Raw genomic sequence first — 26,095 nt, 5'->3', positions numbered from 1 at the left:
TACTGTTCAGTCGTGTGGTCAGGTGCCACAAAAAAAGGAATTAGGAAAATTGACATGTCTGTCTAAACTACTGGCACACAGCTCGGACACCCATGCATATCCCACAAGACATGCCACAAGAGGTCTCTTCACAGTCCCCAACAGACTATAGGAGGCACGCAGTACTACATAGAGCCATGACTACATGGAACTCTATTCCACATCAAGTAACTGACACAAGCAGTAAAATTAGATTCAAAAAACAGAAAGAAAACACCTTATGAGAGACAGAGGGGACTGTGAAGCAACACAAACATTGGCACAGACACATGCATACACACACACACACACACACACACAGACAAAAACAGACGCACTATACATACACATGGATTTAGTACTGTAGATACAGTGAGGAAAAAAAGTATTTGATCCTCTGCTGATTTTGTACGTTTGCCCACTGACAAAGAAATTATAATAATGTTAATGGTAGGTTTATTTGAACAGTGAGAGACAGAATAACAACAAAACAATCCAGAAAAACGCATGTCAAAAATGTTATAAATTGATTTGCATTTTAATTAAGGAAATAAGTATTTGGCCCCTCTGCAAAACATGACTTAGTACTTGGTGGCAAAACCCTTCTTGGAAATCACAGCGTCAGACGTTTCTCGTAGTTGGCCACCAGGTTTGCACACATCTCAGGAGGGACTTTGTCCCACTCCTCTTTGCAGATCTTCTCCAAGTCATTAAGGTTTCGAGGCTGACGTTTGGCAACTCGAACCTTCAGCTCCCTCCACAGATTTTCTATGGGATTGAGGTCTGGAGACTGGCTAGGCCACTCCAGGACCTTAATGTGCTTCTTCTTGAGCCACTCCTTTGTTGCCTTGGCCATGTGTTTTGGGTCATTGTCATGCTGGAATACCCATCCACGACCCATTTTCAATGCCCTGGCTGAGGGAAGGAGCTTCTCACCCAAGATTTGACGGTACATGGCCCCGTCCATCGTCCCTTTGATGCGGTGAAGTTGTCCTGTCCCCTTAGCAGAAAAACACCCCCAAAGCATAATGTTTCCACCTCCATGTTTGACGGTGGGGATGGTGTTCTTGGGGTCATAGGCAGCATTCCTCCTCCTCCAAACACTGCGAGTTGAGTTGATGCCAAAGAGCTCCATTTTGGTCTCATCTGACCCCAACACTTTCACCCAGTTGTCCTCTGAATCATTCAGATGTTCATTGGCAAACTTCAGACAGGCATGTATATGTGCTTTCTTGAGCAGGGGGACCTTGCGGGCGCTGCAGGATTTCAGTCCTTCACGGCGCAGTGTGTTACCAATTGTTTTCTTGTTTTCTTGGTGACTATGGACCCAGCTGCCAGGCCAGTGCGGTGAGGTGGAATAGCCCGCACTGGGCTGTGCTGGCGAACCGAGGACACCATGCATAGGGCTGGTGCCATGTACCCCGGCCCGAGGAGACCCACTGCCATCACGGGAGGATCATTGACAAGATCCTCCCGTGTAGCTCTGGGCTGATTCCTCACCGTACTCACCGTTCTCATGATCATTGCAACTGCATGAGGTGAGATCTTGCATGGATCCCCAGGCCGAGGGAGATTGACAGTTATTTTGTGTTTCTTCCATTTGCGAATAATCGCACCAACTGTTGTCACCTTCTCACCAAGCTGCTTGGCGATGGTCTTGTAGCCCATTCCAGCCTTGTGTAGGTCTACAATCTTGTCCCTGACATCCCTGGAGAGCTCTTTGGTCTTGGCCATGGTGGAGAGTTTGGAATCTGATGGAGAGTTTGTGTCACGTTCTGACCTTAGTTCCTTTGTTTTGTCTATGTTTTAGTATGGTCAGGGTGTGAGTTGGGGTGGGCAGTCTGTTTGTTTTTCTATGTTGTATTTTGCGTTTGGCATGGTATGGTTCTCAATCAGAGGCAGGTGTGGTTAGTTGTCTCTGATTGAGAATCATACTTAGGTAGCCTTTTCCCACCAGTGTTTCGTGGGTGATTATTTTCTGTTCTGTGTTTTTGTATTTCACCATTCAGGACTGTTTCGTTTCGTTCTCGTCGTTTTTGTTTTGTGTTCATATAATAAATACAATATGGACACTTACAACGCTGCGCATTGGTCCTCCAATCCTTCTTACTACTCCCCCTCAGAAGAGGAGGACAACGACCGTTACAGAAGGACCAAGCGTGGTAACGGGCAGCAGCAGCAGCAGCAGCGATCTCAGGACACATGGACATGGGAGGAGATCCTGGACGGCAAAGGACCCTGGGCACAGGCTGGGGAATATCGCCGCACCAAGGCAGAGCTGGAGGCAGCGAAAGCTGAGAGGCGGCGGAATGAGTAGGCAGCACGGCAGCGCGGCTGGAAGCCCGAGAGGCAGCCCCAAAAATGTCTTGGGGGGGCACACGGGGAGTGTGGCGAAGTCAGGTAGAAGACCTGCGCCAACTCTCCGTGCTTACCGTGGAGAGAGAGGGACCGCGCAGGCACCGTGTTATGTCGTGAGGTGCACGGTGTCCCCAGTGCGTGTGCATAGCCCGGTGCAGTACATTGCAGCACCTCGTATCGGCCGGGCTAGAGTGGGCATCGAACCAGGTGCCATGAAGCCAGCTCAGCGCATCTGGTCTCCAGTGAGTCTCCTCGGGCCGGGGTACATGGCACCAGCCCTATGCATGGTGTCCTCGGTTCGCCAGCACAGCCCAGTGCGGGCTATTCCACCTCACCGCACTGGCCTGGCTACGGGGAGCATTCAGCCAGGTAGGGTTGGGCAGGCTCGGTGCTCGAGACCTCCAGTGTGCCTTCACGTTCCGGTCTATCTGGTGCCACCTCCACGCACCAGCCCTCCGGTGGCAGCCCCCCGCACCAGGCTGTCTCTCCGTCTCCTTCCTACAGGTGCTCCCGCCTGTCCAGTGCTGCCAGAGTCTTCCTCCTGCCCAGCGCTGTCAGAGTCTCCCATCTGTCCTGAGCTGCCAGGGTCTCCCGTCTGTCCTGAGCTGCCAGAGTCTCCCGTCTGTCCTGAGCTGCCAGAGTCTCCCGTCTGTCCTGAGTTGCCAGAGTCTCCCGTCTGTCATGAGCTGCCAGAGTCTCCCGTCTGTCCTGAGCTGCCAGAGTCTCCCGTCAGTCAGCCAGGAGCTGCCAGAGCCATCAGTCGGCCAGGAGCTGCCAGAGCCGTCAGTCAGCCAGGAGCTTCCAGAGCTGTCAGTCAGCCAGGAGCTTCCAGAGCTGTCAGTCAGCCAGGAGCTGCCTGAGCTGTCAGTCGGCCAGGAGCTGCCAGAGCCGTCAGTCAGCCAGGAGCTTCCAGAGCTGTCAGTCAGCCAGGAGCTGCCAGAATCGCCCTTCACTCCGGAGCTGCCGGAGTCTCCCGTCCGTCCGGTGCTGCCGGAATCTCCCGTCCATCCGGGACCCGGGGCTAGGGTCCCCAGTCCGAAGTCGGTGGATAATCTTTATCAAGCTGAGACTCCATGTCATCAGATAAGACCTGGTGTGTCTCTGCAACTCTATCATAGCCTCTCTTTATCAAGCTGAGACTCCATGTCATCAGCTGCCAGAGCCATCAGTCGGCCAGGAGCTGCCAGAGCCGTCAGTCAGCCAGGAGCTTCCAGAGCTGTCAGTCAGCCAGGAGCTTCCAGAGCTGTCAGTCAGCCAGGAGCTGCCTGAGCTGTCAGTCAGCCAGGAGCTGCCAGAGCCGTCAGTCAGCCAGGAGCTTCCAGAGCTGTCAGTCAGCCAGGAGCTGCCAGAATCGCCCTTCACTCCGGAGCTGCCGGAGTCTCCCGTCCGTCCGGTGCTGCCGGAATCTCCCGTCCATCCGGGACCCGGGGCTAGGGTCCCCAGTCCGAAGTCGGTGGATAATTTTTATCAAGCTGAGACTCCATGTCATCAGATAAGACCTGGTGTGTCTCTGTTACTCTATCATAGCCTCTCTTTATCAAGCTGAGACTCCATGTCATCAGATAGGACCTGGTGTGTCTCTGCTACTCTATCATAGCCTCTCTTTATCAAGCTCAGACTCCATGTCATCAGATAAGACCTGGTGTGTCTCTGGTACTCTATCATAGCCTCCCTTTATCAAGCTGAGACTCCATGTCATCAGATAAGACCTGGTGTGTCTCTGCTACTCTATCATTGCCTCTCTTTATCAAGCTGAGACTCCATGTCATCAGATAAGACCTGGTGTGTCTCTGCTACTCTATCATAGCCTCTCTTTATCAAGCTGAGACTCCATGTCATCAGATAAGACCTGGTGTGTCTCTGCTACTCTGCCATAGCCTCTCTTTATCAAGCTGAGACTCCATGTCATCAGATAGGACCTGGTGTGTCTCTGCTACTCTATCATAGCCTCTCTTTATCAAGCTCAGACTCCATGTCATCAGATAAGACCTGGTGTGTCTCTGCTACTCTATCATAGCCTCTCTTTATCAAGCTGAGACTGACTCCATGTCATCAGATAAGACCTGGTGTGTCTCTGCTACTCTATCATAGCCTCTCTTTCACACAGATACATGTTAATAGTCTTTATTGTTAATGTACCTCTTCAGTGTCATTCAGTCTGTTTGTTCATCCCTTGCTGCTGTTCAAATGGACTTCATCCCTTCTCTCATTTCCTTGGCTGCTCTCCAGAGCCTGTTTTATGTTTGTATACACGGGGCATGATGATGTCTGCTCTGTAACAATGAAAATACACTATATTGAGGCATGACACATTGCAATGCATATGTGTGAAACTGACCAACTGTAATCATCATTTATACGTGGCAATTGGCTCAACTTACCCCATGGCCATTGGCAAGCCTTTTGACTATAGTAGTCCACACAGCTACAACGATGTACTTTCATGTAAAACTTGTAGTGTATTTGAGGTTTAAAAACTCCACTTTGAAATTTCAGATTTTTCCCCTACGAAAAATGTATCAACCCCTAAAAAAATGTCAATGTATTATAATCCACAAAATAATTGAAATGTCCTGTTGCTGCAGGATTATTTTTAAACTGGCTCAAATTAAGATCCTACATCTGTACAAGTAGAATGACGAGGGAGGGACAACATACTATATTACTGTGACCATATTGTAGCTTTATAGAGACTCCAACTGATGTATAAAACAATCTTAAAATGATCTACTTTGGTTTAAGTAAAAGCATCCTGAATCCAATAACACACTAAATGAATTTGACTAGGTGAACATCTGTTTTATGGACCTAACTTACTTCCCACTTTTCCCATGTGATTTCTTCCTTTAGCGTCCATTAAATTATGACCTTTCCCTAAATATTTGGTCACATGATTAAGTTTGTGTTTCCTAGAAACAAGGGGTGGCTCAATTAACCCTTTGGTTCAACTTTCCCCACTCTCCCTTTATGGTTTTGGAAACATTTGGAACTTAACCTTCAACTTTCACATCGGCGATAAATACTTTTTCAAATGCAAAAGATAGACTAACTGTATGCAGTTTTAGCACAGTTGCACACAGCTATGTTTTGAATAACATATCTTCCTCCCCAGTTGTGTTCCAATGGAAACGTGTGAGCAAGGTGGGAGGAATTGTGGTACTGTATGTCGCCTACTGATGGCATGAGTTATTCCAAACACAGTCGGGTGGATCTATGCTAAATCAGCATAACAGTAACGTGAAAGTTGAGTTCCTATTGTTTCCAAAAACTGTACCACAAGTGATGATTATTGACGTTTCTAAATGTCAAAACAGAGTGTCGAGATTGTAGTTCACATTGAGCCAGCTGTGGTCCATACTTTCAAAATCAAATCAAATTTTATTGGTCACATACTCATGGTGAGCAGATGTTATTGCGAGGGTAGCAAAATGCTTAAACGTCTTGATCCGACAGCGCAGCAGCATCTAACAGGTAATATTTAACAATTCTACAACAAAACCTAATACACACAATCTAGTAAAGGAATGGGATAAGAATATATAAGTATCAAATATATGGATGAGCAGTGACAGAGCGGCTAAGATGCAATAGATAGTAAAGAATACATAGTGAAGGACACAGTTTACAATATATACATACATATGAGATGAGTAAAGTGAGATATGTAAACACTCTTAAATTGGCATTACTGAAGTGACTAGTGTTCCATTTATTAAAGTGGCCAATGATATCAAGTCTATAGGCAGCCGCCTGTCTGTGCTAGTGGCTGTTTAACAATCTGATGGCCTTGAGATTGAAGCTGTTTTTCAAACTCTCTGTCCCATCGTGGATGCACCTGTACTGACCTCACCATCTGGATGGAAGCGGGGTGAACAGGCAGTGGCTCGGGTGGTTATTGTCCTTGATTTTTTTTGTTGGTCTTCTTGTGACATTGGGTGTTGTAGGTGTCCAGGAGGGCAGGTAGTTTGCCCCCGGTGATGCTTTGCGGTTATGGGTGGAGCAGTTGCCGTACCAGACGGTGATACAGCCCGTCAGTATGCTCTCAATTGTGCACCTGTAAAAGTTAGTGAGGGTGATCGTTGACAAGCTACATTTTTTCAGCCTCCTGAGCTTGAAGAGGCGCTGTTGTGTCTCCTTCACCACACTTTTTGTGTGCGTGGACCATTTCAATTTGTCAGTGAAATGTACACTGAGGAACTTAAAACTTTCCACCTTCTCCACTGCTGTCCGTTTCATATGGGTGGGGGGTGCTCCCTTTGCTGTTTCCTGAAGTCCACAATCATATATTTTCTTTTGCTGACATTGAGTGAGAGGTTATTTTCCTGACACCACAATCAGAGGGCCCTTACCTCCTCCCTGTCTCATCGTTGTTGGTAATCAAGCCTACCGCCGTAGTGTTGTCTGCAAACTTGTTGATTGAGTTGGAGGCGTGCATGGCCATGCAGTCGTGGGTGAAAAGGGAGTACAGGAGGGGGCTGAGAACGCACCCTTGTGCGGCCCCAGTGTTGAGGATCAGCTGGAGTGGAGATGTTATTTCCTACCTTCACCACCTGGGTCGGCCCATCAGGAAGTCCAGGACCTAGTTGCACAGGGTTTGATCGAGACCCAGGGTCTCAAGCTAAATGATGGGTTTGGAAAGTACAATGGTGTTGAATGCTGAGCTGTAGCCATTGAACAGCATTCTTACATACGTATTCCTCTTGTCCAGATGGGATGGGGCAGTGTGCAGTGTGATAGTGATTGCATCATCTGTGGACCTATTGGGGGCAGTAAGCAAATTGAAGTGAGTCTAGGGTGACAGGTAGGGGGGAGGTTATGTGATCCTTGAGTAGTCTCTCAAAGCACATCATGATGACAGAAGTGAGTGCTACGGAGTGATAGTCATTTAGTTCAGTTACCTTAGCTTTCTTGGTAACAAAAACAATGGTGGCCATCTTGAAGCATGTGGGAACAGCAGACTGGGATAGGGATTGATTGAATATGTCCGTAAACACACCAGCCAGCTGGTCTGCGCATGCTCTGAGGACGCGGCTAGGGATGCCGTCTGGGCCGACAGCCTTGCGAGGGTAAACACATTTAAATGTTTTACTCACATCGGACACGGAGAAAGAGAGCCCACAGTCTTTGGTAGCAGGCCACGTTGCTGGCACTGTATTGTCCTCAAAGCGAGCAAAGAAGTTGTTTAATTTGTCTGGAAGCAAGACGTTGATGTCCACGACGGGAACCCAAGAGTGATGGCTGTATGCCCCATTGGGTTCTGGAGAGCTACACTGTGGCTGTATGCCTCATTGGGTTCCAGAGAGCTACGCTGTGGCTGTATGCCCCATTGGGTTCTGGAGAGCTACACTGTGGCTGTATGCCCCATTGGGTTCTGGAGAGCTACACTGTGGCTGTATGCCACATTGGGTTCCAGAGAGCTACGCTGTGGCTGTATGCCCCATTATGTTCCGGAGAGCTACACTGTGGCTGTATGCCCCATTGGGTTCTGGAGAGCTACCCTGTGGCTGTATGCCCCATTGGGTTCCGGAGAGTTACACTGTGGGTGTATGAACATTGGGTTCTGGAGAGCTACACTGTGGCTGTATGAACATTGGGTTCTGGAGAGTTACACTGTGGCTGTATTGGGTTCTGGAGTACACTAGCGCCAACCCCATCTAATAGAAATACAGTGCACAAACATCCTGTAACGAAATATGTCCCAAATAAATCACACCTCATAACAGTATGGGATCACAATGCTAAATAAAGTATCCGCTTTAGTCAGCCAACCATGTCTTTGTCCTTCAGTGAAAGTAAATGTTCAATTCAGTTCCATAATGACAAAATTCAATTGATCCAGATGGGAGAAATTAAACAAGGATTGATTTTACCTGTTGAGTGTAATAATCCAAAGGAATTAGTCCACAGAGCAGAACCCCAAAATATATAAGTAGGCTATAGAAATAGCCTTCCAAAACGGTGATACTCAGAAGTCAGAAAAATTCCACAAAAGGAAACTTCTCTTGATGCTCAATAAAATTCAGAGATTAACATTTGTACGGCAGGAGAAAATCTAGGCCTTCAAACTAACAAGTTGCATGGTCACAAACATTTCTTATCTGCCAGCTACTTAACATAGCTACTGCACTTCCTATATCACAGGGCTGTTCCGGTCCTGGATGGTCAAATTGCTTCTGATTTTCATCCTCTCCTTCTAATCAGGGATTGATTCAGACATGAGTACACCAGGAGAGTGCAATTAACTACCAGATAGAAGCAAGTAACGGAAGTGTTTCTGTATGAGGCCCCCCGAGGGGCGTAGCAGTCTAAGACACTGCCGGCCGTGACCGGGAGTCCCATAGGGCCGCACAAAATAATCCCAGTGATTGGTAATTGGTAAAGGGAGGGTTTGGCCGGGGGCTTTCCTTGGCTCATCGCGCTCTAGCGAGTCCTTGTGGCGGGCCGGGTGCCTGCAAGCTGACTTCATTCAGCAGTGAACAGTGTTTCTTCCGACACGAACAGTGTTTCTTCCGACACGTTCCGCGGTTAAGCAGGCAGGTGTTAAAGAAGCAGCACGGCTTGGCAGGTCTTGTTTCGGGGAGGATGCATAACTTGACCTTCGCCTCTCCCGAGCCCATTGCGGAGTTGCAGTGATGAGACAAGATCATTACTATCAATTGGATATTACGAAATTGGGGAGAAAATGTGGTAAAGTATTTCATTTTTTATAGAAAAAAAATAATAAGTGTTTCTGCGCTCCAGGACCAGAATTGAATGGCCCTGCTATATCACCTCAAACCTGGTATGAGTTCATTTTGCTTCAACGTTTGCCACGTTGCGTGACGGTTTGTACTGAACGACACGTTCCCCAAAACGTTCTTCCGCGTTTTCAAAAAGACTTTGAGGTACCTTTGCTCCATTTGGTGAGTGTGGCGGAGTGTGGCTTGAAACTATGAGAGACGTATTTAAAGGGCAGTGGTGCACAAACCAGACCCATTACATCTCCCTCAATGGCCACACCTCAGCTGCAGTTATACAGGGTGTCTCCCAGGGATCTGTGCTGGGTCCCTTACTCTTCATCATCTACATCCTCCCCCTTGGTCAGATCCTCCGTCACTTCAACCTTGACTTCCACTGCTATGCCGATGACACACAGATCTACCTCGGCACCAAATCCCTCCTCAACCCACCTCTGACCCACATTGAATCTTGCCTCTCTACAATAAAAACGTGGATGAATACAACTTCCTCAAGCTCAACAGTGATAAAACAGAACTCCTCCTCATAGGCACCAAATCCACCCTCACCAAAGCTGGCAACCCCACCCTCACCATTGACAACACCACTGTCTCTATCATGGTCCAAACACACCAAGACCGTCATGAAGAGGGCACGACAGCACCTTTTCCCCCTCAGGAGAAGATTTGGCATGGCTCCCCAGATCCTCAAAAAGTTCTACAGCTGCACCATCTAGAGCATCTTGACTGATTGCATCACCGCCTGGTATGGCAACTGCTTGGCATCCGGCCATAAGGCGCTACAGAGGGTAATGTGTATGGCTCAGTACATCACTCGGGTCAAGCTTCCTGCCATCCAGGACTTATATACTAGGCTTAGTCAGAGGAAGGCACAAAAATTTGTCAAAGACCCCAGTCACCCAAGTCATAGACTGTTCTCTCGGATACCCCCCTACCCTTTTGTTTTTACACTGCTGCTACTTGCTGTTTATTATCTATGCATATTCACTTCACCCCTACCTACAAGAACAAATTACCCTCGACTAACCTGTACCCCAGCACACTGACTCGGTACTGGTACCTCCTGTATATAGCCTCGCTACTGTTATTTTATTGTGTTACTTTTATTTCATTTTTTACTTCAGTTTATTTAGTAAATATTTCCTTAACTCTATTTCTTGAAGTGCGTTGTAGGTTAAGGACTTGTAAGTAAGGATTTGACGGTAAGGTTGCATTTGGCGCATGTGACAAATACAATTTGATTTGATTTGGTCCTGGACTCCACGCTCTCTATTAACCTCCACATAAGACAGACTGTCAAATCCTCATTCTTCCACCTCCGCAACATTGCCAAAGTAAAGCCCCACCTTGACTAAGCCTACCCTTAAGCCCCCTCCCTTCCAGTGACAAGCAGGGGATGTGACAGAGAGAGATAGTTAGCAAACCAGGCCAAAGACCCCTCAGAGACACCAAAACTCCTTAGCCGGCCTACAAGAATGGAATGGTCTACCGTATCGAAACCTTGGCCGAGTCAATAAAGATAGCAGCACAACATTGCTTGGAGTCAAGGGCAGTGGTGACATCATGGTTTACAAACATGATAGCTGTACTTTCAGTTCATGGTTGACGACAGCTTGTTGGCCAAAACATGTGAATGCATCCAACTGGTATTTATGACTTTACATTTGGTAATTACCACTTTCCCACTTGGTTACGAAAGCAGCATAAGAAGTGACTATGGGCCTCCTTCCCGATTGGTTATGAATGGAGCATAAGAATTGACTATGGGCGTGGCTATGGAGTGACCGGGGCGGAGCCCAATGACTATATACACTCAAGGAACCATGGAACCTTGTAGGTTACAGTGTGTATTAAGGCCACCTGTGTTACAAAACTCCTGCTACTATATACCATAATGGGGTGGCAGCTAGCCTTAGTGGTTAAAGCATTGGGCCAGTAACTGAAAGGTTGCTGGATCGAATCCCCGAACTGACAAAGTAAAAATCTGTCTTTCTGGCCTTTGAACAAGGCAGTTATAACCCACTGTTCCTAGGCCATCATTGTAAATAAGAATTTGGTCTTAACTGACTTGCCTAATTAAATATAAAAATACAATTTAAATTTAGGAATCATGACATGCTGTGTATCTAATCTGAGGTGTTCTGACGCGAGGTCAATGAAAAAGATTTCATGTTAGACCTAGTGCATTAGATGACACCAGTCGATCTGTAATGCACATTGGTTGATCCCGTAGCCATGGATACAGGCGCTTACTTCACACAGGCAGGTAGATTTGAATCTGGGTGAATCTACAATACTGATGATGAAGTGCCTTATCAGCGTTCATCTGCTGAAACATCCGGGAGGGTCAATATATCTCCTATGGTTTAATTTGAAACTCTTCTATTTTTGTCTATTTCTCCCTCAGATGTGATGAGGCTATTTAAGAAACCTTTTCATAATGTAGTGCAGACAGTGTAGCCGATACGTACGTTATCTGTGTGCAGAGACACTGCAGGCTCATTGAATTACATTTAGTAGCATTTATTTTCTCTCCACAGAGTGGAGTAGATCGACAATACCCGATCTAGTAAGCCTAGGAAACACTGACATGCAGGAAACTAAACCATTTACAGTTAAGAGGTTGCATTTGATTATTATTCTTAAAAATTAAATAAAAAGCAACCTTTATTTAACCTTTATTTAACCTTTATTTAACTAGGCAAGTCAGTTAATTAAGAACAAATTCTTGCTTACAATGACGGCCTACCGGGGAACAGTGGGTTAACTGCCTTGTTCAGGGGCAGAACAACAGACTCTTTACCTTGTCAGTTCAGGGATTCAATCCAGCAACCTTTTGGTTACTGGCACAACCCCCCCTCTACACTCTAACCACTAGGCTACCTGCTGCCCCTACACTCTAACCACTAGGCTACCTGCCAACCCTACACTCTAACCACTAGGCTACCTGCCCCCTTCCCTATACTCTAACCACTAGGCTACCTGCCGCCCCTACACTCTAACCACTAGACTACCTGCCCCCCCCCCCCCCCCCCCCCCCCCACACACACACACACTCTAACCACTAGGCTACCTGCCCCCTTCCCTATACTCTAACCACTAGGCTACCTGCCGCCCCCACACTCTAACCACTAGGCTACCCCCCCCCCCCCCCCCACACTCTAACCACTAGGCTACCTGCCGCCCCTACACTCTAACCACTAGGCTACCTGCCGCCCCTACACTCTAACCACTAGGCTACCTGCCGCCCCAGAGAGACTACTTTTTAGATACTATAAATGGTGATGATTTCACTAATGAACCAAGGAATGAAGCAACATCCTCACTCAATAGAGAACTCGTGATAATAATACAATCTAAATCAGCAGACAATCTAATTAAAATATTTAAGTGCCAAGAGCAGATTGAACCAGTGACTTAGCCCTGTGACACTACAAGACTTTTAATGAGGTAACTATGTAATGTAATGAGCCGATAATTCATAATTAGGGGCTTCTCAACTAATTGCCAGCTCCTTTTTAGTGTCTCTCCTCCTGATGCTAGTGCAGGGATTAATGATGTGTTACGCTCTATGACGCCCACAGTTCACAAAACAAACAACTAAGGTCAGCGATATTTTTTTGAGGCATATGGCAATTTTGTTTATTTATTTTGTTTCAAGAGTAAAAACTCTCACACAGAAAACAGAACAGAAAGAAACAAACACTGAGAGAGAAATTCTAAAACAGCCTGCCTGTCACAGATTTTTCCGGAACTTTCATCACGCACACCTGTCCTCTATTCCCACGGATTAGTATGTTCACTGTATATATGTGCCCTTTGATTTCCGTGGTCTTGTCTATTATTGTTACAATTGTCCGTGGGTGCGTGTGAGTACCTGTGCTGTGTGTTTTGGGCTTTCGTGCCCTTACGGATTGTGCAGATGATCACGGGTCTCGTCCCGTGTGGTATCATTGTGCGCGTGTGTATTTATTTGAGGTACTCCTCACTCTTCTGTTTGGGTTTCAACCCTGTGTTTTTGTAGTACACGTGTCTGTTTGGTCTTCGTCCCCGTCCGTGCCTTTACACGGCACGCCGTAATTTGGCCTGAATAAAAAAAAAACTATTACACATTCCTGCCCCTGTCTCCTGAATCATTCATGCCAGTGTGACACTGACAAAGGGGCTCTTCGGCTATCCCCATAGCAGAATCCCTTTTGGGTCCAGGGAGAACCCTTTCGGGTCCAATGTAGAACCCTCTGTGGAAAGGGTTCCCAAAAGGGCTGGAACCAAAACAGGTTCCTCAAAGGGTTCTCCTATGAGGATAACTGAAGAACCAGTCTAGATTCTAGGTAGCCCTAAGATTGCATTGTGACTCTGAACCCTTTTCTCTCCTTTTAAAACCATAAGAATCCCTCAGGATATTTCCTGTGTTTGGTATTTATTGTGAACAATGGGGAACCTTTCTTTTTTTAACGTTCAGCATCCCTACATCAAGGGAAATCTAGTATTCTTTCTAACAATGATATTTAAATACATTTCAGGATGTTGTTTATCCCTGGAAATAATTAGAATTTATGTAAACATACATTTTTTGAAAATATAGCTTGTCTAAAGAAAAAGTAGTCTCTTGGAAGCCTCCTTAGAGGGATGGGACCATCAGATAAGACCTGGTGTGTCTCTGCTACTCTGTCATAGCCTCTCTTTATCAAGCTGAGACTCCATGTAATCATATAAGACCAGGTGTGTCTCTGCTACTCTGTCATAGCCTCTCTTTATCAAGCTCAGACTCCATGTCATCAGATAAGACCTGGTGTGTCTCAGCTACTCTATCATAGCCTCTCTTTATCAAGCTGAGACTGACTCCATGTCATCAGATAAGACCTGGTGTGTCTCTGCTACTCTATCATAGCCTCTCTTTATCAAGCTGAGACTCCATGTCATCAGATAAGACCTGGTGTGTCTCTGCTACTCTATCATAGCCTCTCTTTATCAAGCTGAGACTCCATGTCATCAGATAAGACCTGGTGTGTCTCTGCTACTCTATCATAGCCTCTCTTTATCAAGCTGAGACTGACTCCATGTCATCAGATAAGACCTGGTGTGTCTCTGCTACTCTATCATAGCCTCCCTTTATCAAGCTGAGACTCCATGTCATCAGATAAGACCTGGTGTGTCTCTGCTACTCTATCATAGCCTCTCTTTATCAAGCTGAGACTCCATGTCATCAGATAAGACCTGGTGTGTCTCTGCTACTCTATCATAGCCTCCCTTTATCAAGCTGAGACTCCATGTCATCAGATAAGACCTGGTGTGTCTCTGCTACTCTATCATAGCCTCTCTTTATCAAGCTGAGACTCCATGTCATCAGATAAGACCTGGTGTGTCTCTGCTACTCTATAATAGCCTCTCTTTATCAAGCTGAGACTCCATGTCATCAGATAAGACCTGGTGTGTCTCTGCTACTCTATCATAGCCTCTCTTTATCAAGCTGAGACTGACTCCATGTCATCAGATAAGACCTGGTGTGTCTCTGCTACTCTATAATAGCCTCTCTTTATCAAGCTGAGACTGACTCCATGTCATCAGATAAGACCTGGTGTGTCTCTGCTACTCTATCATAGCCTCCCTTTATCAAGCTGAGACTCCATGTCATCAGATAAGACCTGGTGTGTCTCTGCTACTCTATCATAGCCTCTCTTTATCAAGCTGAGACTCCATGTCATCAGATAAGACCTGGTGTGTCTCTGCTACTCTATCATAGCCTCTCTTTCACACAGATACATGTTAATAGTCTTTATTGTTAATGTACATCTTCAGTGTCATTCAGTCTGTTTGTTCATCCCTTGCTGCTGTTCAAATGGACTTCATCCCTTCTCTCACTTCCTTGGCTGCTCTCCAGAACCTCAAGACCCCTGCATCTTTTATGTTTGTATACGCGGGGCGATGTCTGCTCGGTAACAATAAAAATGCACTATATTGATTTCATATGTATAACACATTGCAAAAAAATACTACGCATGAAACTGAAGAAATGTAATCATAATTTGTATGGGGTATGGTGACTCAACTTACCTCATGGTCATTGGCTCAACTTACCCCAAGGCTAAGTTTAGGACATCATATTGCCGCTTATAAAGGCCCCAACTGATGTATAAAACAATCGTAAAATGATCTACTTTGGTTTAGATAGAAGCAACATGAAACCTCTAACACAATCAATTCATTTAACCTGGTGAAAATCAGCTTTTTGGACCTACTTTTTTAGTTTCTTCCTTCACAGAGACTCCATAAAATGATGACCTCTTGCTAAATATTTGGTGACATGATTATTTTTGTTAATGGTTTCCTAGAAACGAGGGTTGGTTCAACTAACCCCTTTGTCCCCTAACCCCACTCTGGTTCAACAGGAAGACTCACAGCATGTGAAAAGAAGACCATGAGGATACTGTATCTATTGCAGTGAAAGGTGGTTGTGGGGCAGGGATGAATACCTAGGCTGAACACTCTACGCATCACGCCAATGGGGTACGCATCACGCCAATAGGGTACGCATCACGCCAATGGGGTACGCATCACGCCAATGGGGTACGCATCACGCCAATGGGGTACGCATCACGCCAATGGGGTACGCATTATACAGGCGGAAATTAAAGGAGGGAAATGAGGAGAAAGGAGTCACGACAAAGTTTTATTCTACAAAGTAATGGATCCACTTGATAACTCCCAATACAAGAGACTCCATCAGGGCATGATTTGTGAACATTGTAAAAGGTGATCTTCAAAACAATTACCCTTCTTCAGTTCCCGTATTTAATGACACTGTAGAAATAAACACAAGGGGAGCCTCTCTTTCTCTTTGTCTCTCCATCTCCCCGGGACTATTCTCACTCCTTAGTCTCACCATCCCATTCTCTCCAGACCAAGCAGAGCGCTGAATAAGAAAAAAAAGAGAACCAGGGCACGTGGGTACAAACGTTTGTAATTTATTGAGAGCACTGTTACTCAACCAAGTTCTCTCCCCACCTATTGAAATCTAAATTGTGCATTAGTCTTTTTCCCGAAAGATATCGCTTGAGACAGAGGTGAACACACAAAGACATAAGGTCGATTTTCTCTTGCACCTTGAGAAGTAAATTAAACAAAGTAGTGCCAGATCAAAATATTATTTAAAAGGACAATATAAATGTAATCTCACTATAAACGCACAAAATATATTGGACTGAGAAAAGCTTTGAACAAAACTGTCTGCACCGTGTCAACAGAATGGAACATCATTTCAACACCAGGGTGTCTTACATTAAATTTCTTACCATACAAATGTGGATATTATTATTATTATTTTTTTTTTTTAAACAAATTGATTAAAGTACAGTACAAAACCAAAATAAGTTTTAGTTGTGTGACACTGTGCTATGCCAAAGAGGATAACAAATAGGGAGAAAATGAATAGAAGACGAACGACCCTCTGAGTCGTACAGTAACATATTGGGTGATGGGATAGTGACATACAATGGATGGCTGCTCAACGGACCATGAGATGCTGTCCCTCACAGTACTATGACACGTTACAGTAAAAATACCACCGTACAGTGTACATTTTAAGAGTGTTCTTGTGCTTGTACTGTCTTTGTACTGTAGATCTAAAAAAAAGTTGTTAAATCATATGCCTTTTTTTGTTTTCACAAACGCCATCCACATGAAGATAGATAGCTGAGGTTAGGTCATTGGTAGGTTAACACGCCTGAACCTGAAACATCAATGTAGGTTAACAAGCCTGAAACATCAGTGTAGGTTAACAAGCTTGAATCATCAGTGGATTTGTAGAGTAAAAGGAAAATGGCACACCCTAATTTGTGGGCTAATGGTGTCATCCTCTCATACCATCTCATTTCCAACGCTAAAGCAACTCGATTAGTCATCTCATTCATGTCCTATATTTTAATCTATTTCTCAATCCCAGCCCCCTTCCCCTGCAGGAGGCCTTTTTGCCTTTTGGTAGGCCATCATTGTAAATAAGAATTTGTTCTTAACTTGCCTAGTTAAATAAAGGTTAAATAAAAAAAATCAAAAAATAAAAATCAAAGATTTTATACCACTAGATGTTCTACTCCCATTGGAACATGTTCCTTATCTTTATCAATGGCTCATACGTCATCTCTGAGATATTAATGGAAACATGCGGAATGAAACAGCAGGTAGAAATGGTATTGTCTGTTCTATCTGTACTCTGTTAAATCCTTTAAATTAAATCCTTTAAATCCTCAGTTGGTAGAGCATGGCGCTTGCAACGCCAGGGTTGTGGGTTCGATTCCCACTGCGGACCAGTATGAAAAAAAGTACAAAAATGCACTCACTACTGTAAGGATAAGATTATCTGCTAAATGACTTACTACTGTAGTATCTCTGAATAAGAACGTCTGCTAAATGACTCACTACTGTAGTAGCTCTGGCTAAGAACGTCTTCTAAATGACTCACTACTGTAGTGGCTCTGGATCAGAGAGTCTGTTAAATGACTCACTACTGTAGTGGCTCTGGATCAGAGAGTCTGTTAAATGACTCACTACTGTAGTGGCTCTGGATAAGAGAGTCTGCTAAATGACTCACTACTGTAGTGGCTCTGGATCAGAGAGTCTGTTAAATGACTCACTACTGTAGTGGCTCTGGATCAGAGAGTCTGCTAAATGACTCACTCCTCTAAATGGTAATGACCTACAAACTGGTGGTTTATAACATATTTACATGACAAGGGAACACAATAGGGAAAATGGTTTTGAAATATGTCATAGCTGTGTAGTTTTGTAGTAATTTCAAAATGTAAATTAATTATCCATGTCAGGTGTTGGGCAGGAAATATTATATATATATATATATATATATTATATATATAATTAGAGAGGAAATCTGTAAATCGGAATGACATTTCAATGCAGTGACGTTGACAAAGTGGCTCATGTGAGAAACAATACAGAAATCATCCATTCCTATGTGATGTGTGAAAACATTCAGCAGTAGTTTTATTCAACATACTGTATGCACCTATAGATAGGTTGAAAGTCAAATGTTTGGAATTGGAAATGCTTGATTTTTTTGTGTCACAAGGAACAAAATCACTGTTCAGTATAAGGCAAAATGATTGACACCCTTGATACAGCTAAGCATTAATGACTGTATAATATAAATAATTGAATTGCTGAGCTATATTGTTTACTCAAAAGGTCATACCCCTAAAACATGCTAACCTCGTGGCTTTGGGGAATGATCTTTGACCCTCTAAACTCATTATTCACGATTCATTCAGGATTATCTGTAATCATGGTAACATCCACATTAATGTAAAAGTGTTTAGAAATATATTTTATACTTATTTCTAATAAAAAAATGACACCAAAATGACACACTACATTATTTACCATTCATTTATATTGGGCCAAAAATAATCTAAAACACAACCAAAACTAACTGCAAATGCATCCAACAAGTTTGTAGAGTTACAAGCTTGATGTAATCATTGCGTGCTAGGAATATGGGACTAAATACTAAACTTTTGACTACTTTATTTATAAGAATCTTTCGGGGTGTCAATCGGTTTGACCCTTTTCCCTTTTCTGAGGAAAAAAGTAGTTAATTTATCAAACAGAATCTCTTTCTCCAAGATATTAGTATAAAATAATATCATTTCCTCATTCTTTTTGTTGCATACAATATAGCTTAGTATTTGAATTCTTTATTTTATACGTTATTGCTCATCTTTATCAAGGGGTTCAATTATTTCAGACTCCACTGTAGCTGTTCATGACTGTTAATGATAGTAGTAGACAGGAAAAACTGAATTGTCGACCGAAAAAACTGACATAGTGCAAAAAAAGTGTCACTATTAATTGGGTTGGGGAAGAACTTCTCTTTTTGTTTTCTTTTTGATACACAAAAGTATGCCATCTATTAAAGTCCAAGACAGCCATCTTTATTGCAGCAGAAAAGATCCAAATAAACCATCTCTTTACAAAAGTGATTTTGTTTGTTGTTTCTATCTTCAGAGAGAGCAGTCAGTGAATCCTATTGGCAGTAGTCAAGCCACAGTGCAACACTCACCCCCCCCCCCCCCCCCCTCCTCCTCTTTTCCATTCCTCTTTTTGGTGGGGTCTGTGCAGAGGAAGGACTGCCCCATCACATGCCCGCGGCCTGGCTCATGCAGGGGAGAGTCTGTGACGCTTTGGGGAAGTCATGGGCGACCACTCGTCCATTCTCGCCCCCGCTCCCTGTCCTGGTCATCCGGCCCAGGGTGGAACTCAGCATGGCTGCATCGATGATTTGCTGCATGGGATAACACAGGAAGTTACACAACAACATTACATTATAGTTACCCATTAACTTTACTGAACTCTACTGAGTTAATCCACAGAACTCTACTGAGTTAATCCACTGAACTCTACTGAGTTAATCCACTGAACTCCACTGAACTCTACTGAGTTAATCCACTGAACTCTACTGAGTTAATCCACTGAACTCCACTGAGTTAATCCACTGAACTCTACTGAGTTAATCCACTGAACTCCACTGAGTTAATCCACTGAACTCCACTGAGTTAATCCACTGAACTCTACTGAGTTAATCCACTGAACTCTACTGAGTTAATCCACTGAACTCTACTGAGTTAATCCACAGAACTCCACTGAGTTAATCCACTGAGTTAATCCACTGAACTCTACTGAGTTAATCCACTGAACTCCACTGAGTTAATCTACTGAACTCTACTGAGTTAATCCACTGAACTCTACTGAGTTAATCCACTGAACTCCACTGAGTTAATCCACTGAACTCTACTGAGTTAATCCACTGAACTCCACTGAGTTAATCCACTGAACTCCACTGAGTTAATCCACTGAACTCTACTGAGTTAATCCACTGAACTCTACTGAGTTAATCCACTGAACTCTACTGAGTTAATCCACAGAACTCCACTGAGTTAATCCACTGAGTTAATCCACTGAACTCTACTGAGTTAATCCACTGAACTCCACTGAGTTAATCTACTGAACTCTACTGAGTTAATCCACTGAACTCTACTGAGTTAATCCACTGAACTCCACTGAGTTAATCCACTGAACTCCACTGAGTTAATCCACTGAACTCTACTAAGTTAATCCACTGAACTACACTGAGTTAATCCACTGAACTCTACTGAGTTAATCCACTGAACTCCACTGAGTTAATCCACTGAACTCCACTGAGTTAATCCACTGAACTCTACTGAGTTAATCCACTGAACTCCACTGAGTTAATCCACTGAACTCTACTGAGTTAATCCACTGAACTCTACTGAGTTAATCCACTGAACTCTACTGAGTTAATCCACTGAACTCTACTGAGTTAATCCACTGAACTCTACTGAGTTAATCCACTGAACTCTACTGAGTTAATCCACTGAACTCCACTGAGTTAATCCACTGAACTCCACTGAGTTAATCCACTGAACTCCACTGAGTTAATCCACTGAACTCTACTGAGTTAATCCACTGAACTCTACTGAGTTAATCCACTGAACTCTACTGAGTTAATCCACTGAACTCTACTGAGTTAATCCACTGAACTCTACTGAGTTAATCCACTGAACTCTACTGAGTTAATCCACTGAACTCTACTGAGTTAATCCACTGAACTCTACTGAGTTAATCCACTGAACTCCACTGAGTTAATCCACTGAACTCTACTGAGTTAATCCACTGAACTCTACTGAGTTAATCCACTGAACTCTACTGAGTTAATCTACTGAACTCCACTGAGTTAATCCACTGAACTCTACTGAGTTAATCCACAGAACTCTACTGAGTTAATCCACAGAACTCTACTGAGTTAATCTATTGAACTCTACTGAGTTAATCTACTGAACTCTACTGAGTTAATCTACTGAACTCTACTGAGTTAATCTACTGAACTCTACTGAGTTAATCCACTGAACTCTACTGAGTTAATCCACTGAACTCTACTGAGTTAATCCACTGAACTCTACTGAGTTAATCCACTGAACTCTACTGAGTTAATCCACTGAACTCTACTGAGTTAATCCACTGAACTCTACTGAGTTAATCCACTGAACTCTACTGAGTTAATCCACTGAACTCTACTGAGTTAATCCACAGAACTCTACTGAGTTAATCCACAGAACTCTACTGAGTTAATCTATTGAACTCTACTGAGTTAATCTACTGAACTCTACTGAGTTAATCTACTGAACTCTACTGAGTTAATCCACTGAACTCTACTGAGTTAATCTACTGAACTCTACTGAGTTAATCCACTGAACTCTACTGAGTTAATCCACTGAACTCTACTGAGTTAATCCACTGAACTCTACTGAGTTAATCCACTGAACACTACCGAGTTAATCTACTGAACACTATCGAGTTAATCTACTGAACACTACCGAGTTAATCTACTGAACACTACCAAGTTAATCTACTGAACACTATCGAGTTAATCTATTGAACACTATCAAGTTAATCTACTGAACTCTACTGAGTTAATCCACTGAACTCTACTGAGTTAATCCACAGAACTCCACTGAGTTAATCCACTGAGTTAATCCACTGAACTCTACTGAGTTAATCCACTGAACTCCACTGAGTTAATCTACTGAACTCTACTGAGTTAATCCACTGAACTCTACTGAGTTAATCCACTGAACTCCACTGAGTTAATCCACTGAACTCTACTGAGTTAATCCACTGAACTCCACTGAGTTAATCCACTGAACTCTACTGAGTTAATCCACTGAACTCTACTGAGTTAATCCACTGAACTCTACTGAGTTAATCCACTGAACTCTACTGAGTTAATCTACTGAACTCCACTGAGTTAATCCACTGAACTCTACTGAGTTAATCCACAGAACTCTACTGAGTTAATCCACAGAACTCTACTGAGTTAATCTATTGAACTCTACTGAGTTAATCTACTGAACTCTACTGAGTTAATCTACTGAACTCTACTGAGTTAATCCACTGAACTCTACTGAGTTAATCTACTGAACTCTACTGAGTTAATCCACTGAACTCTACTGAGTTAATCCACTGAACTCTACTGAGTTAATCTACTGAACACTATCGAGTTAATCTACTGAACACTACCGAGTTAATCTACTGAACACTACCAAGTTAATCTACTGAACACTATCGAGTTAATCCACTGAACTCTACTGAGTTAATCTACTGAACTCCACTGAGTTAATCCACTGAACTCTACTGAGTTAATCCACAGAACTCTACTGAGTTAATCCACAGAACTCTACTGAGTTAATCTATTGAACTCTACTGAGTTAATCTACTGAACTCTACTGAGTTAATCTACTGAACTCTACTGAGTTAATCTACTGAACTCTACTGAGTTAATCCACTGAACTCTACTGAGTTAATCCACTGAACTCTACTGAGTTAATCTACTGAACTCTACTGAGTTAATCCACTGAACTCTACTGAGTTAATCCACTGAACTCTACTGAGTTAATCCACTGAACTCTACTGAGTTAATCCACTGAACTCTACTGAGTTAATCCACAGAACTCTACTGAGTTAATCCACAGAACTCTACTGAGTTAATCTATTGAACTCTACTGAGTTAATCTACTGAACTCTACTGAGTTAATCTACTGAACTCTACTGAGTTAATCCACTGAACTCTACTGAGTTAATCTACTGAACTCTACTGAGTTAATCCACTGAACTCTACTGAGTTAATCCACTGAACTCTACTGAGTTAATCCACTGAACTCTACTGAGTTAATCCACTGAACACTACCGAGTTAATCTACTGAACACTATCGAGTTAATCTACTGAACACTACCGAGTTAATCTACTGAACACTACCAAGTTAATCTACTGAACACTATCGAGTTAATCTATTGAACACTATCAAGTTAATCTACTGAACTCTACTGAGTAAATCTACTGAACTCTACTGAGTAAATCTACTGAACACTACCAAGTTAATCTACTGAACACTATCGAGTTAATCTATTGAACACTATCAAGTTAATCTACTGAACTCTACTGAGTTAATCTACTGAACTCTCCTGAGTTAATAAACAAAAATGTACTTGAAACAGCCATTAAGTCATTATTGGTTCAGTTACTTGGTATAAAACAGGAATTTGCAAACAGACAATCCTGACTTCTGTGCTATGAGTCACGCAATGTATTTTCTTCCTTGGTAAACTCTTGTGAAAGATGACACTCGTTCTCTCTGCTCATTTCTCTCTGGTTATCTCACAGTGGAGAGCCAATAAGTGTACCATGCAAAATGAGACCGAACCCCCGTAACAATAACGCAAGCAGAACCGTGCGGCGCTAGCTCCCAGCCTACTCTCTTTTGCATTAGTTTAACATAATGAAACACCCGTAGGCTTGAAACTGGAGCTAATGATCTGGATGTTGGCTTGTACATCCTCAGTGTATAAATGATTTAAATCAAGTACACTTCAATAGATCCCGAGGATTATGCTCTTCGGCTGATGCAGACTAATTGGTCTACTCACAGTAGCGATATGTGGCTGAGATACTTTAAACACAGGACTTACGTTATTCCGCTGTCGACCTGACATGTAAACATTTTCAACAAAATGGCTGTTTATGATGGAGCTAAACGTGTACTGTACAGCTGGGATGTATGCTAAACACATTAAGATGTCATCATGACATTAAATCACTTTCAGTCCCTGGTTTCACGTCTAATTGCAATCGACTGATATTTGGACATTCGTTTTTTTGAAAATGTATCATAAATAAATAGATTGATTTTTGATTTACATTGACATTTTTTTATTAAGCATTAAGTTCATGAGGTTAAAGAGAAGTTGCAAATGAAAGTCATACACAAATCGTAACTAATTATCGGATAAGATGAAAAGATACACACATCTTTGATCTAAATAGGAACTTACTGTATAGTGACGCATGATCACATGCCTCTGGCAGCTATTATGCCATTGTTTTCAATCAAACCTACGTCATCAAAGATGGAGATGTCAAACAAAAGCCAGGTGTTTCTGCACCTCAGACGATACAGTACCCAACAGAGTAATAAATACTGTATAACTAAGAAGTAGTGTGCCATATTCTTCTCACACACATAACTCATCTAGTAGCTGTAGGGTCAATAGCTGAATAAATGGACCCTTCATTGAAACAGCTCTGTGCCTGACAAAGTGCTTTAGTCTTCTGCCCGATGGTTCAGGGGGATGACCAGTATTTCTGTCGTTCAGGGGATTTAACAGTATCTCTGTAGTTCAGGGGATTTAACAGTATCACTGTAGTTCAGGGGATTTAACAGTATCTCTGTAGTTCAGGGGATTTAACAGTAGCTCTGTAGTTCAGGGGATTTAACAGTATCTCTGTAGTTCAGGGGATTTAACATCTCTGTAGTTCAGGGGATTTAACAGTATCTCTGTAGTTCAGGGGATTTAACAGTAGCTCTGTAGTTCAGGGGTTTTGTCACGGCCGTCGTCGGAATGAGACCAAGGTGCAGCGTGGTACCTATTATTTTATTTGTAATGTAGCCAACAAAAACAAGAAATAACAAAAACGACCGTGAAGCTTACAAAGGATATAGTGCCCCTAACAAAGACAACTACCCACACTGAAAGGAGGGATAAAGGGCTAAGTATGATTCCCAATCAGAGACAACGATAGACAGCTGTCCCTGATTGAGAACCATACCCAGCCAAAACATAGAAATACCAAAACATAGAAAATAGAACATAGAATGCCCACCCAAATCACCTGACCAAACCAAAATAGAGACATAAAAAGCTCTCTAAGGTCAGGGCGTGACAGTACCCCCCCCCCCCCCACCCCCCCCCCCCCTTCTTGCCATGGATCATCACTGGAGGCTTCTTGCCATGGATCATCACTGGAGGCTTCTTGCCATGGATCATCACTGGAGGCTTTGTGCCATGGATAATCACTGGAGGCTTCGTGCCATGGATCATCACTGGAGGCTTCTTGCCATGGATCATCACTGGAGGCTTCTTGCCATGGATCATCACTGGAGGCTTCATGCCATGGATCATCACTGGAGGATTCTTGCCATGGATCATCACTGGAGGCTTCTTGCCATGGATCATCACTGGAGGCTTCTTGCCATGGATCATCACTGGAGGCTTCTTGCCATGGATCATCACTGGAGGCTTAGTTCTGGGCGCAGGCACAGGACTCACCAGGCTGGAGAGACATACAGGAGGCTTTGTCCTTGGCAGAGGCTTCGGATACACTGGGCCATGGAGGCGCACTGGAGGTCTCGAGCTTAGAGCCTGCACAACCCGTCCTGGCTGGGTGGTTATCGTCACCCTGCAAATGTGCGGTGCTGGCACAGGACGCACTGGGCTGTGCAGACATACCGGAGACACAGTGTGCAGAAATGGCACAGGATATCCTGGGGCGAAGAGACGCACTGGAGACCAGGCGCGCTGAGCCGGCACCATCCGTCTTGGCTGGATGCTCAACCTAGCCCGGCAGATGAAGGGAGCTGGGATGTAGCGCACCGGGCTGTGAATGCGCACTGGAGACACCGTGCTCCACCGCATAATGCCTGACCAGTACGACGCTCGCCACGGTAAGCACGGGGAGTTGGCTCAGGTCTCCAACCTGAATCAGTCAAACTCTCCGTGTGCCGCCCCCAAAATGTTGCTAGCCGTGTTCCCTCATAACGCTGGGCCCCTTTACCAGCTGCCTTTGCCTTCTTCTCTGCATCTACCTGCTCCTACGGCAGGCGATCCTTTCCGTCATTGATCTCCTCCCACGTCCAGGATCCCTTGCCATTCAAAATTTCCTCCCACGTCCATTCCTCCTTACCACGCTGCTTGGTCCTTTGGTGGTGGGAAGTTCTGTCACGCCCGTCGAATGAACTAGACCAAAGCGCAGCGTGGTGAGCGTACATGTTCCTTTAATTGAGAAATGACGCCGACAAAAACAATAAACAATACAAAACAACCGTGAAGCTTACGGGCAA

At 43.9% G+C, this 26,095-nt stretch overlaps 1 protein-coding gene across 3 annotated transcripts in view; it reads right to left on the bottom strand.

Annotated features, from left to right (window-relative positions):
• Positions 1-16,055: 16,055 nt before the first annotated feature.
• LOC110533319 (glutamate receptor 1) overlaps positions 16,056-26,095 on the bottom strand; it is a 104,103-nt gene continuing 94,063 nt past the window's right edge. For 2 of the 3 annotated variants that reach the window (XM_036989629.1, XM_036989628.1), the window contains exon 16: positions 16,056-19,407. In XM_036989629.1, coding sequence (XP_036845524.1) covers positions 19,261-19,407 — 147 coding nt within the window. In that variant the 3' untranslated portion in view covers positions 16,056-19,260. The remainder of the gene's footprint in view (positions 19,408-26,095) is intronic. The other variant, XR_005053567.1, reaches the window with a different exon arrangement.

Source organism: Oncorhynchus mykiss, chromosome 10, assembly GCF_013265735.2.
Source record: "Oncorhynchus mykiss isolate Arlee chromosome 10, USDA_OmykA_1.1, whole genome shotgun sequence".
NCBI classification, from domain to species: Eukaryota; Metazoa; Chordata; class Actinopteri; order Salmoniformes; family Salmonidae; genus Oncorhynchus; species Oncorhynchus mykiss.
This window is presented reverse-complemented; position numbering and strand designations above follow the sequence as displayed.